Below are 13,201 nucleotides of genomic sequence, written 5' to 3' on the forward strand. Positions count from 1 at the left end.
TCAATAAAGTTACAGCTAATTTTCCCTGATAGAAGCACAAATTCCCTGAGTTTTCCCTGAGTTTTTCCAGACTGTTCAAATTCCCTGAGAATTCCCGGTTTTCCCGGTTTTCCCGGTTGGTAGACGCCCTGGACATCCACTTGTTATCCACGTTACGTTGTTTGATATGTATTGTTCGGGTAGCACTATCTTTTAAGTTTTTGAACACTTCCACGAGTTTATCACATATGGCAGCAGGAGAGACTATTGCTAAAAAAGATTGCCAGTCATATTGAGCCACCAGATTATCAAATATTTTCGGATCAAGCACTGAAATTAGTTTTTTAGAATATGTGGGCGCTGTCGCAGTATCTGGATAACTCATTGAGGCGCAAACGAAATAGTGGTCAGCAAGCTTAATTTCTACAATAGCGGATTTTATGGCTAGATTTTGAGCACGAACGATAACGTGATCAATGCAGGACACAGTGAGCTTACCAGCCAGAAATTCCTCACGAGTCGCTTCATAAATGACGCATTCCAAGCCCCATTTGGAAAGGCTATCGAGGTAATCTGCGACCAAGCCTACAGTAGGACGCAGAAGGTCAATATTGATATCACCTGTGATACACACGTGTTCCTCGAGCGATAAGGTTGACAATGTGGAATCGAGTTCGGATAAGAAAAGCCGCGCATTAAAACTAGGAGGTCGGTACACCGATAACAGAATCACCGAAAAAACAGGTGTGCTCAAGCGCAGCGATATCACTTCAGCTTGGGAAAAGGAAAACGTAAACTGTGAAGCTGCCCATCTGTTACTTATAAAAACTGCAATGCCTCCTCCTTTTCTGCTTGGACGCGTGTACGAGAAGCCTTGGAAACCCGGCAATGAATACTGTGGAATGCTCTCGGCAGGAATATTAATTTCAGTAAGTACAAAAGCATCGAACGTTAGGCGAGATGATGAAATGATGGCATAAAACTGATTCCAGTGTTTCCGAAGGCTGCGAATGTTTACATGCGCAACTTTGAAACTGCTGGTGGAGGCATCAGAAAAGAAACTATTTACATCCGCAAAATCAGTGTATTTCATACTCTCTATGCCAGCCATGTCTAGGCAATCCTATCCAAATCCGAGAATTTCTCAACTCGAATGAAAGGTGCTCCCTCAGATTTTCTTGCTAGAACTTTTCCGTTCCTCGTCCACACGAACTTATATCCATTTTCCTTTCCTTTTGAGCAGGCCAACCGGGAAAGCTCCCGGTTCAACCACGCCAAGTTTTCGTTGAAGAACAGACGAGGAAACTTCTCCGGCTGAGCAAGATCCGAGAGACACTTCCGAGCACGAAACCATTTTTCTTTCACTGAAGCGTTCTGTACTTGCACAAGGATAGGAGGGCTAGAGCTAGATTTATTCCCGGTCGGTAAACGGTGTATCCTGCAAATTTCATCTTCCTGGAAGTTACTTAGGCGCAGTTGTCCAGCTAAGTCGCACATGAAGGACTTCAAGTCTTCACCAGGCTTCAAAGGGAGGCCATGGATTTTGAAATTGCAATGTCTGCCATATTGATCAAGTTCATTTAATTGCATCGTTGTTTGGTCTAGGATTTCAGCCTGACGGGCGACTGTACCGGAAAGTGACTCCACTTGAGCCCGTAGCTGAGACACTTCGGTTTGATAAGTTGTCACAGTGGAGAGCATAGAATCATACTTTTCAGAAAGGAAAGCGATAGAGGCTTGAATGCCGGTCACCGTATCAGCCATACTTTCACAAGTTGCCTTGAAAGAGAGCAGTTCCTGAACCTTTACCATGAGCGTCTGAACAGTGCTGGTTAATTGGTCAAGTTTGGTATTAATAGACAAAAAGTGGGGGGCGAGTGAGCCATCTCTATTACTGGAACCAGCACCAGAGCTACATGTCTGACACGTCCATGTTTCACATTTAACAGTGGACATTTTGGTGTAAACACTGTCTGTTATCCCGGAACAGTGTTTCCCTAAATGGAAACTTGCTTTGCAACCGGAACATACAGGAAACTTGCCCTCTACCGGCTTGTCGCATACCGAACACACAGAAGACATTGCAGAACACACAGAAGGCAATGCGGTGCAGTCAGCGGCAAAACAGCCAAATGTGTACGTACTAAAGGCAGTTTAAGAAACCTACCTGCCAAGAAACGAAGTAACGTCTTAGTGACACCGGTCGGTTTTGCCGCTGACTGCAGGGAAGCACCGGGGAGGCAGGCCTTATGTACGCTGCAACTGACACCAGGTGGACCGGGTTGAGCTGTCTTGCACCAGGGGATGCTGCGGAGCCGTACACGGATAGGACCGTGAAATGCAGAGGCCGCATGCGCCGCAGAGCGTCCGTCATGCCAGCGACCGACGACAGGGATGATAAGATCCGGGAGGTGCCGCCACGTCCAGCCTGTGAAATCTGCCAAGAAACGAAGTAACTTCTTAGTGACACCGGCCTGTTTTGCCGCTGACTGCCTCATTCATAGCATCATATTATCACAAGAAGTGATAATATGATAACTTTTAGCTTGAAACTACCAAATCTCAGCAAAGAAGAAGTGATAGTTTCAATGTAAACAATGCAGAAATGAAAGATGGCATGTCTTCCTGATGCAGACGTCAAAATCAGTATAATGAAAATAAAACCCAAGGACACTAGTCCAATAAATCTGCCTTGTGTTCATTTTCTTGAGTAATTTTGTTGACAGGCAATTCTATCTGTACAAGTGCAAGGGAGATGAAGCACACCAATACATGTCACTGTAACTTGCAGATACAACTTGCAAAGTATACTGCCTAGCCTCACATGCTTCCTTAAGACCGTCATTACCTGCTTTTTGAGTTTAAGCTGTAAATATGGCAGGGCATAAGAGACAAGGTAATGCCATGCAGGCTTACCTTGGCCAGTCTCGGCTAGAAGGAACTTTTACTGAAAAAAAAAGTTGAGAACTGCCAACTGTAGCACACATTTTACAGAAAGTAGGTCATCTATATTCACCCTTCTTTTAGTGCTAATAGCACATGTTATAAAAAGCAAGGCAATTAAACAAGCTAATAAAGTTTATCTATCGCGATACATAGCTGGGTTCCATGTTAGCTCTGTGGAATACCCACTACCTGCTGTGTTCGAATAATTTATCAATTCCTCAAACATCTCTGTCAGAGTATTACATGACGAGCGGACTTCTGCTCGATAAAGAAAATTTTCTTCCATAGTGGCCTCGAAATGGTAGTTTGATCAGCGGCCGTCTGAACGAAGGATTTCGGGTACAAAGAAGTATGTGCAGGCAGCAGATACAATCAACGACTGAATTTTCGGAAGCCCCAATTTTCAGACATGCCTGATATGTCGAACGTCTTCGCGGCACCGCCACGAACCCCATAAAACCAATGTATAAGGAGATCTGAAGTTTCGGACGCTCGAACCCTCCATCGTCCAGTTTTCTAGACTTTTTGACGCGACGGAAGGTCCTTTAGCTTCTCGCGCAGCGCCCTTGCGAAGGAAGTCGACTTGCAGCCGAAGCATCATCATCATCATCATCATCATCAGCCTGGTTACGCCCACTGCAGAGCAAAGGCCTCTCCCATACTCCTCCAACAACCCCAGTCATGTACTAATTGTGGCCATGCCGTCCCTGCAAACTTCTTAATCTCATCCGCCCACCTAACTTTCTGCCGCCCCCTGCTTCGCTTCCCTTCCCTTGGAATCCAGTCCGTAACCCTTAATGACCATCGGTTATCTTCCCTCCTCATTACATGTCCTGCCCATGCCCATTTCTTTTTCTTGATTTCAACTAAGATGTCATTAACTCGCGTTTGTTCCCTCACCCAATCTGCTCTTTTCTTATCCCTTAAAGTTATACCTATCATTCTTCTTTCCATAGCTCGTTGCGTTGTCCTCAATTTGAGTAGAACCCTTTTCGTAAGCCTCCACGTTTCTGCCCCGTAGGTGAGTACTGGTAAGACACAGCTATTATATACTTTTCTCTTGAGGGATAATGGCAACCTTCTGTTCATGATCTGAGAACACGCCTGCCAAACGCACCCCAGCCCATTCTTATTCTTCCGATTATTTCCGTCTCACGATCCGGATCCGCCGTCACTACCTGCCCTAAGTAGATGTATTCCCTTACGACTTCCAGTGCCTCACTGCCTATTGTAAATTGCTGTTCTCTTCCGAGACTGTTAAACATTACTTTAGTTTTCTGCAGATTAATTTTTAGACCCACTCTTCTGCTTTGCCTCCCCAGGTCAGTGAGCATGCATTGCAATTGGTCCCCTGAGTTACTAAGCAAGGCAATATCATCAGCGAATCGCAAATTACTAAGGTCATCATCATCATCATCATCATCATCATCATCATCAGCCTCGTTACGCCCACTGCAGGGCAAAAGCCTCTCCCATACTTCTCCAACAATTCCATTGATTACTAAGGTATTCTCCATTAACTTTTATCCCCAATTCTTCCCAATCCAGGTCTCTAAATACCTCCTGTAAACACGCTGTGAATAGCATTGGAGAGATTGTATCTCCCTGCCTGACGCCTTTCTTTATAGGGATTTTGTTGCTTGCTTTATGGAGGTCTACGATGCCTGTGGAGCCGCTATAGATATCTTTCAGTATTTTTACATACGGCTCGTCTACACCCTGATTCCGTAATGCCTCCATGACTGCTGAGGCTTCGACAGAATCAAACGCTTTCTCGTAATCAATGAAAGCTATATATAGGGGTTGGTTATATTCCGCACATTTCTCTATCACCTGATTGATAGTGTGAATATGATCTATTGTTGAGTAGCCTTTACAGAATCCTGCCTGGTCCTTTGCTTGACAGAAGTCTAGGGTGTTCCTGATTCTATTTGCGATTACCTTAGTAAATAGTTTGTAGGCAACGGACAGTAAGCTGATCGGTCCATAATTTTTCAAGTCTTTGGCGTCCCCTTTCTTATGGATTAGGATTATGTTAGCGTTCTTCCAAGATTCCGGTACGCTCGAGGTCGTGAGGCATTGCGTATACAGGGTGGCCAGTTTCTCTAGAACGATCTGTCCCCCATCCCTCAGCAAATCTGCTGTTACCTGATCCTCCCCAGCTGCCTTCCCCCTTTGCATATCTCCCAAGGCTTTCTTTACTTCTTCCGGGGTTACCTTTGGGACCCTAGATAGGTAGCGCCAGAATTTTTGTGGTTCATTCGTCATGTAAGAAGGCAGAGTAACAGTGAAAAAAAAATTGGCTGAAGGCTTAGCTTGGTTAAGCCTGGAAGATTGCGAAAGCAATACCCTTGGCTGCGCCTTGGTTCGGCTGATGGTGTGGACATGGTTGCCCTTTGTTAAACTTACGGCTATACATCATCCGACATAGCAGCCAGGCAGCGCTCCGACCACTGCGAGGAGCCGAATTGTAGCCCCATTTATCCTCCTAGCGTGACGTCACACCAGCGAGCGCCCTCTCTCGGTAGCGCCGCAGCAGCGGCGCGCAAGGCTTCGCATCCACCATCGATGTCGCGAGCTGGGGCCCCGTCTCTCGGTGTGGCGTGACGTCACACGGTCACGTGACGCGCAGCTGTGTAAGGAGGCGCCACGACCACCGATGGGCCGAAAGTGCGAGCAGTATTGCTTTCGCAATAAAACGCTCCTTGGCCGTTTGGATGTTTTCTTGTAGCAAGCCTACGAGATCTTGCAGGTCACGTGTGCTAGGGTTTCTTTCTGCGCTTCCTTTTAATGTTTCGTTTTAAATGTATTATTTCGCGCGATACCCAAGGATGTGCTCTGTTCACTGGTTTTTTTCTGGAGGGAATATAGCTTTCTTCACAAAAATTTACAATATTCTCACGTAGTAGTGACGGTGAAGAAGGCAGCCAAACTGTGATTATAGAAACTGGCCTTATATTGAGCGAACCTGTGCCCAGAAATACAGGCTACTCTCAGTGCTCAACGAAAACGGCGAACACAGCCGGCGATCGTTGAAAATGTGATCAGCGGGTCAAGCGCGTCGGCTTTTATACACCAGTCGTCGAATGTTCCAGAGTAATCGCTGGGACCCGCGTGCCTTCCACAAAATTCTACAGCATTCGCGTCGCGCATACATGCATGCAATCCTCCATTCTCGATCGACAACCTCCATCGCTAAAAAGCGCGAAAGCACAAAGTCGACATAGCGACTTGCGCCTCCAAAGGCTATAATCTTCTTGAGCCCAATCACCTGACCATATGGGGTTTACGGATGGTATTACATAAATTGTAAGGCCGTGAAAGTTTCGAGTCACTTTCATACTGTACCTAAAGGTTCTAAAGAACCAGAAAGTCGTTATGCGCTGGAAAGTCGTATGAAGCGGCAAGGAATCTCATGCGCATTTTTCAGAGAATTGTTCGCAATTTCACGAAAAACTTGTCCTGGTACGCGGGCCGAAGCCGGGATCAAAGCCTTTCCGCTGTCATAGCTAACCGAGAGTCTAGCTGTAGATCGCAGGACGATGGCGAATCAATCGGCAACTCGAAGAACATGGAGTCGTGTGGATTTCAGCGTCCATTTTATAAGCATTCCTCCACCTTGCGCGCTTCGGCAGGACTGACTTTCTCTGTTCAGTGTCGATGTGCTCGAGTTGTCGAAGAATTCACCGTTTTGCTGCAATCTGCTTGCTTACTGGTCACCTCAGATTCCGGAAAGACCAGCCTGGAAAGCTGCTGGTGCAGAGGTCGATCTTCCCTGACCAGGGAAGCTTTCTTACTGAGAAGCCTTTAGGGTTGCCTATATAGCTTTGCGCAAAAGTCGGGTGGACGGCAATTTCCTTTCGAAAACACACCTCCACCTTGCCTACTTACGCAAACCCGAGTTTCCATTTCCGAAAAGCTCTGCAAGACCTAATGTTCATACATTACAAATGGGTATTCAGATCGCCGAAAGGATGAGACAAAGCTTTTTATCTCACCGTGCACGATTAGATGAGCTTTTGTTGGAAGTAAGTGGAAGAGTATACGCACTTATCCATGTCCACATATGCTGCAATTGGGCATAGCAAGCCCCTTCTCTTCTTGTACAATTACGTTCTCTAAAGCTGGTTCATCATCATCATCATCAGCCTGGTTACGCCCACTGCAGGGCAAAGGCCTCTCCCATATTTCTCCAACTACCCCGCTCATGTACTAATTGTGGCCATGCCGTCCCTGCAAACTTCTTAATCTCATCCACCCACCTAACTTTCTGCCGCCCCCTGCTTCGCTTCCCTTCCCTTGGAATCCAGTCCGTGACCCTTAATGACCATCGGTTATCTTCCCTCCTCATTACATGTCCTGCCCATGCCCATTTCTTCTTGATTTCAACTAAGATGTCATTAACTCGCGTTTGTTCCCTCACCCAATCTGCTCTTTTCTTATCCCTTAACGTTACACCTATCCTTCTTCTTTCCATAGCTCGTTGCGTCGTCCTCAATTTGAGTAGAACCCTTTTCGTAAGCCTCCAGGTTTCTGCCCCGTAGGTGAGCACTGGTAACACACAGCTATTATACACTTTTCTCTTGAGGGATAATGGCAACCTGCTGTTCATGATCTGAGAATGCCTGCCAAACGTACCCCAGCCCATTCTTATTCGTCTGATTATTTCCGTCTCATGATCCGGATCCGCAGTCACTACCTGCCCTAAGTAGATCTATTCCCTTACGACTTCCAGTGCCTCGCTGCCTATTGTAAATTGCTGTTCTCTTCCGAGACTGTTAAGCATTACTTTAGTTTTCTGCAGATTAATTTTTAGACCCACTCTTCTGCTTTGCCTTTCCAGGTCAGTGAGAATGCTTTGTAGTTGGTCCCCTGAGCTACTAAGCAAGGCAATATCATCAGCGAATCGCAAGTTACTAAGGTATTCTCCATTAACTTTTATCCCCAATTAATCCCAATCCAGGTCTCTGAATACCTCCTGTAAACAAGCTGTGAATAGCATTGGAGAGATCGTATCTCCCTGCCTGACGCCTTTCTTTATTGGGATTTTGTTGCTTTCTTTATGGAGGACTACGGTGGCTGTGGAGCCGCTATAGATATCTTTCAGTATATTTACATACGGCTCGTCTACACCCTGATTCCGCAATGCCTCCATGACTGCTGAGGTTGCGACAGAATCAAACGCTTTCTCGTAATCAATGAAAGCTATATATAAGGGTTGGTTATATTCCGCACATTTCTCTATCACCTGATTGATAGTGTGAATATGGTCTATGGCTGAGTAGCCTTTACGGAATCCTGCCTGGTCCTTTGCTTGACAGAAGTCTAAGTCGTTCCTGATTCTATTTGCGATTACCTTAGTAAATAGTTTGTAGGCAACTGACAGTAAGCTGATCGGTCTATAATTTTTCAAGTCTTTGGCGTCCCGTTTCTTATGGATCAGGATTATGTTAGCGTTCTTCCAAGATTCCGGTACGCTCGAGGTCATGAGGCATTGTGTATACAGGGTGGCCAGTTTCTCTAGAACAATCTGTCCGCCATCCTTCAACAAATCAACTGTTACCTGATCCTCTCCAGCTGCCTTCCCCCTTTGCATATCTCCCAAGGCTTTCTTTACTTCTCCCGGCATTACCTTTGGTATTTCGAATTCCTCTAGACTATTTTCTCTTCCAATATCGTCGTGGGTGCCACTGGTACTGTATAAATCTTTATAGAACTCCTCGGCCACTTCTATCTATCTATCTCATCCATATTAGTAATGATACTGCCGGCTTTGTCTCTTAACGCATACATCTGATTCTTGCCAATTCCTAGTTTCTTCTTCACTGTTTTTAGGCTTCGTCCGTTCCAGAGAGCCTGTTCAATTCTATCCATATTATAGTTCCTGATGTCCGCTGTCTTACGCTTGTTGATTAGCTTAGAAAGTTCTGCCAGTTCTATTCTAGCTGCAGGGTTAGAAGCTTTCAGACATTGACGTTTCTTGATCAGATCTTTCGTCTCCTGCGATAGTTTACGCAGTTACCACCGACTTCCATTGCACACTCCTTAATGATGCCAACAAGATTCTCGTTCATTGCTACAACACTAAGGCCCTCCTCCTGAATTAAAGCCAAATACCAGTTCTGTAGCTTGATCTGGAAATTCCTCTATTTTTCCTTTTACTGCAAACTCATTAATCGGCTTCTTATGTACCAGTTTCTTCCGTTCCCTCCTCAGGACTAGGCTAATTCGAGTTCTTACCATCCTGTGGTCACTGCAGCGCACCTTGTCGAGCACGTCCACATCTTGTATGATGCCAGGGTTAGCGCAGAGTATGAAGTCTATTTCATTTCTAGTCTCGCCGTTCGGGCTCCTCCACGTCCACTTTCGGCTATCCCGCTTGCGGAAGAAAGTATTCATTATCCTCATATTATTCTGTTCCGCAAACTCTACTAATAACTCTCCCCTGCTATTCCTAGTGCCTATGCCATATTCCCCCACTGCCTTGTCTCCAACCTGCTTCTTGCCTACCTTGGCATTAAAGTCGCCCATTAGTATAGGGTATTTAGTTTTCACTCTACCCATCACTGACTCCACGTCTTCATAGAAGCTTTCGACTTCCTGGTCATCATGACTGGATGTAGGGGCGTAGACCTGTACAATCTTCATTTTGTACCTCTTATTAAGTTTCACAACAACACCTGCCACCCTCTCGTTAATGCTATAGAATTCCTGTATGTTACCAGCTATATTCTTATTAATCAGGAATCCGACTCCCAGTTCTCTTTTCTCCGCTAAGCCCCGGTAGCACAGGACGTGTCCGCTTTTTAGCACTGTATATGCTACTTTTGGCCTCCTAACTTCACTGAGCCCTATTATATTCCATTTACTGCTCTCTAATTCCTCCAACAGCACTGCTAGACTCGCCTCACTAGATAACGTTCTAGCGTTAAACATTGCCAGGTTCATATTCCAATTGCGGCCTGTCCGCAGCCGAAGCATAGCACCGCTTTGAACCACAACTAGCCAAATCTAGCCGTCGCACACCGATTTGGTCTGGCCACGCTGGCTATGTTCATTGCCACACTTCCGCCTCCAGCGAGTTTCCGGAGCGGCGCCATTTCGTTTGTTTCCGCAGGCCACGTTTTGGCTAGCGTGGTGTGTGCTTGGGCTATTGTGTCAAGTGTGCTCTGCGACACTAGGCCTAGGTGCTTCGACTCTCGTAAGCGAACTCCACTGTTCGCAACTTGAGGATTTCGCTTGCCTTCGATGGCCCCCACTCCGTCTTCGTCGAGTTTCCATACCCACGGAAATAACTTTTGAACAGTTTGTTGACGCCGACGAGCTCGACTTCTGCGCAGAACTGACTGACAAGGAAATAGTCAGTCAGGTTGTGGGGGCTTCAGAAGACTCCGATGTTGAAAATGAGGAGCCAATGCCTGCGCCGCCTACAAGCACCGAGTTGACGCGAGCACTGTAGACTATTTCATCGCTGTACAGTGCTGACGTGACCTTGCTCAGATCGAGGCGAATATGGTCGCATGCAACCGGAAAGCCGTCCAAACAACAATCAACAAGTTCTTCAAGCCACTGCAGCAATAACACCGGCTGCCTGACGATGCACATGTACATAATAAACCGGCAGTCAGCTGCATACAGAGTTTTTGAACGCATCTTTTTATAGCCACTTCACTGATGCTTTGGCAGGGTTTCGGAAGTCTGGTACTTCGCCCTTTACCCTCTAGATCCAAGAAAAAGAGAAAAAAGGTGAGTTTTTTTGCATGCATTCATTTTTTCAGAATGCCTGAATTTTCGGACATTTTTACGTTCCCTAGAGGGTCTGAAAAATCGGTCGCTGACTGTACATGGTTTTATGCGGGATATGTAATGGCACAGTTGCAATGTACAGGTGATCTTGCAGTTAAGAGAGGAAGAACTCTAAATACGAAAAAATGAACATTTTGTGTCTTATTTTTAAGTCGGGAAAGTTAGCCTGTAAGGACATGCTACAGTAGTAGAAATACTCGTAATAAGCAAATTATCAACACCAACAGCCGGTTTTATACCCGATTACAAATATTTGGAGTGCTTAAAATTCACTTTTCACTAATTGCACTGAACTCTGCTGATTTTGACTACCATACAATCCAAAGCAGATGCACATCTTTTTTTTTTTTTTTTTCAATAGGCTCAGCTCTAATTTATGTGTAGCAGTTTATACCACTCCTAAAGTGTTTTGCCTTGTTGAATGATAATGTCTTTAGTGCTTTTCTAGACTAAGGTTGTGTGGTGTCTTGAAGAGAATTGCTTTGTTACTGAAACATTTTTTCTCCGAATGTATCAAGAAATTACCTTTGAAGAAATCATAGTAGATGTTCAAGCAGTAGCGGACACCAAACAGGTACTCAATAGCCAGATTGAAGCCGATGTTTGGTATTATGAGCTCCCTATCCACAAACACATGGCAGGTGCAATGAAAGATGGACTGACCTGGAAGAAAGCCGACAGTGAGAAACATTTTTATGTTAATACACGTTGAGCAGTATTATTCATTTATTCTCCAGTGGTTAATAAGAAAGGAGTTGACCTGAACCAGGCTATTTCAGTAAAATCTGGCTGTATTATATTACAGGCAAATCAGAAATTAGTCAATCTCGAAGTGGGGGTGTGCAAATAAAAAAAATGCAATACCACTGTTCAGCCAGAAGGGCTCAGAACATTTAAAATCTCTCCAAGTTCCCAGTTATCTGCCCTCATCAACACTGCCACTCAGCTACCGGCCAAGAACGATAACCGTAACAGTCAGTTGAGAAAAGCGCTCATGCCTGTTGTACAGTGCACCACACGAGCCACAGATGAAAGTATGCCTATGGTAGAATGTGCACCACTACTGTCAGTAACAGTGTTCATGAAGATACTGTTTCATTTGTCGCTCTTAAGCAGTGTCCTCATGATGTGATGCTTGGACAGGACTTCTTGTCTGTCCCCTCTGCACTTTTCAACCGTGCGAACGGTGTTCTTCAACTGCAGCTCACGTCTGAACCTAACATCCCCTGAAACACCTGCGCCACATTGATTTCGTTTGCTCACTGTCCCAAGCTGCAACCAAAGTCTCTTTGACGCCTTCTATTCGTGTAACAATATCCTGTTAGTTTGAAGACATTTCACGTTTCCTTTGATAAACGTTTATGGCAGTTGAGTGCTTGAGCAGTGCACCGGCGACATCAGGGCCAAGAAACTAAACGAGAAACCACATTATATCATATCTATAAAGGTTCCATTGTGTGAGGCAAATCCTCAAACTTCATATACTTGTCTCATTCACTCCTTGATTTAACATAAGTGGTTGCATGAAGATTACCAGGGCTTCCACTGAAAAACTAGTTTGGAGAAATCTTTGGTACACAAAACTTTGAATTTTAGAGTACTTTAGAGCAGACACACAAAATGTTTTATTTTTGAGCTAATTGAAGCATTATAGGTTATAATTTTGGGTATGTGTTTTGCTAGATGGTACACATGTATTTTCATTGTATCCAGCGGCCTCACTTGGCTAAGTATGGACAGCTGGGCTAGTTGGTTGTGATTAGCATTATGAAACATCGTTCCAGCGCACAATTGAACACGTATTGCATCTATCCTGATGCTCAGGATAGAGGCAGTAGTATAAGCAACATTCTCGATATTTTTGCTAGTAATGCCTTTGGAATGAAGTTCACGCACGAACTGCCGCAAAATGGTTGCATCCAGTGCCTCGACGTGCGTCTTATTTTTCATGGAGCGCGCATGTGCTGGCAGAACAAGCCACGGTCCAAAAAAATTCTTAATTATCAATTGGCCCACTCCAAGCTCGTAAAAAGAGCTATAGCAAAAAACTGCATCCACTCTGCTCTAGAAAAGTCATGCGAACGTCAAGTCCGTGACAGCGTCGACGCCCAGCTAAGGCGTCTGGAGAAGGCTGTGTTCCTTGGAGAAATCGTGGGCTCGGTGGTAGAGAGCCAGATTTGCAAGGTAAAGGTTGGTGGGAGGCGCAGGCTGACAAAAGACACACGCACGCTAAAGCGCCCTGTCGTAGTGCCCTATTGGCACCAGGTTTCTCACCGCCTCAAGAAGGTTGGCGACAGGTGCGGGGTGCATGTTGTATCTTCAGCACCGGAAAAGCTGGGACGAATGTGTCGCCTTGTAAACAAATCCCAGAAGCCAGCCTGCAAAATAAAACACACCAAAGCCCTCGTTGAATGTGACATCAGTGTTGTGTATAGTATTCCCCTCGCCTGTGGGAAATGCTATATTGGCC

At 45.4% G+C, this 13,201-nt stretch overlaps 1 protein-coding gene across 8 annotated transcripts in view; it reads right to left on the bottom strand.

The window, feature by feature from the left end:
- LOC139053092 (uncharacterized) overlaps positions 1 to 13,201 on the bottom strand; it is a 54,859-nt gene that overhangs the window by 12,688 nt on the left and 28,970 nt on the right. For 6 of the 8 annotated variants that reach the window (XM_070530243.1, XM_070530237.1, XM_070530241.1 and 3 more), the window contains one exon: positions 2,147 to 2,416. In XM_070530243.1, the coding sequence (XP_070386344.1) occupies positions 2,147 to 2,416 (270 nt within the window). Of the gene's footprint in view, positions 1 to 2,146; positions 2,417 to 11,256; positions 11,395 to 13,005; positions 13,110 to 13,201 lie in introns of all 8 variants that reach the window. The other 2 variants (XR_011510212.1, XM_070530240.1) reach the window with 2 other exon arrangements.

The sequence above is a fragment of the Dermacentor albipictus genome, unplaced genomic scaffold, assembly GCF_038994185.2.
Source record: "Dermacentor albipictus isolate Rhodes 1998 colony unplaced genomic scaffold, USDA_Dalb.pri_finalv2 scaffold_68, whole genome shotgun sequence".
In the NCBI taxonomy this organism is placed as follows: domain Eukaryota; kingdom Metazoa; phylum Arthropoda; class Arachnida; order Ixodida; family Ixodidae; genus Dermacentor; species Dermacentor albipictus.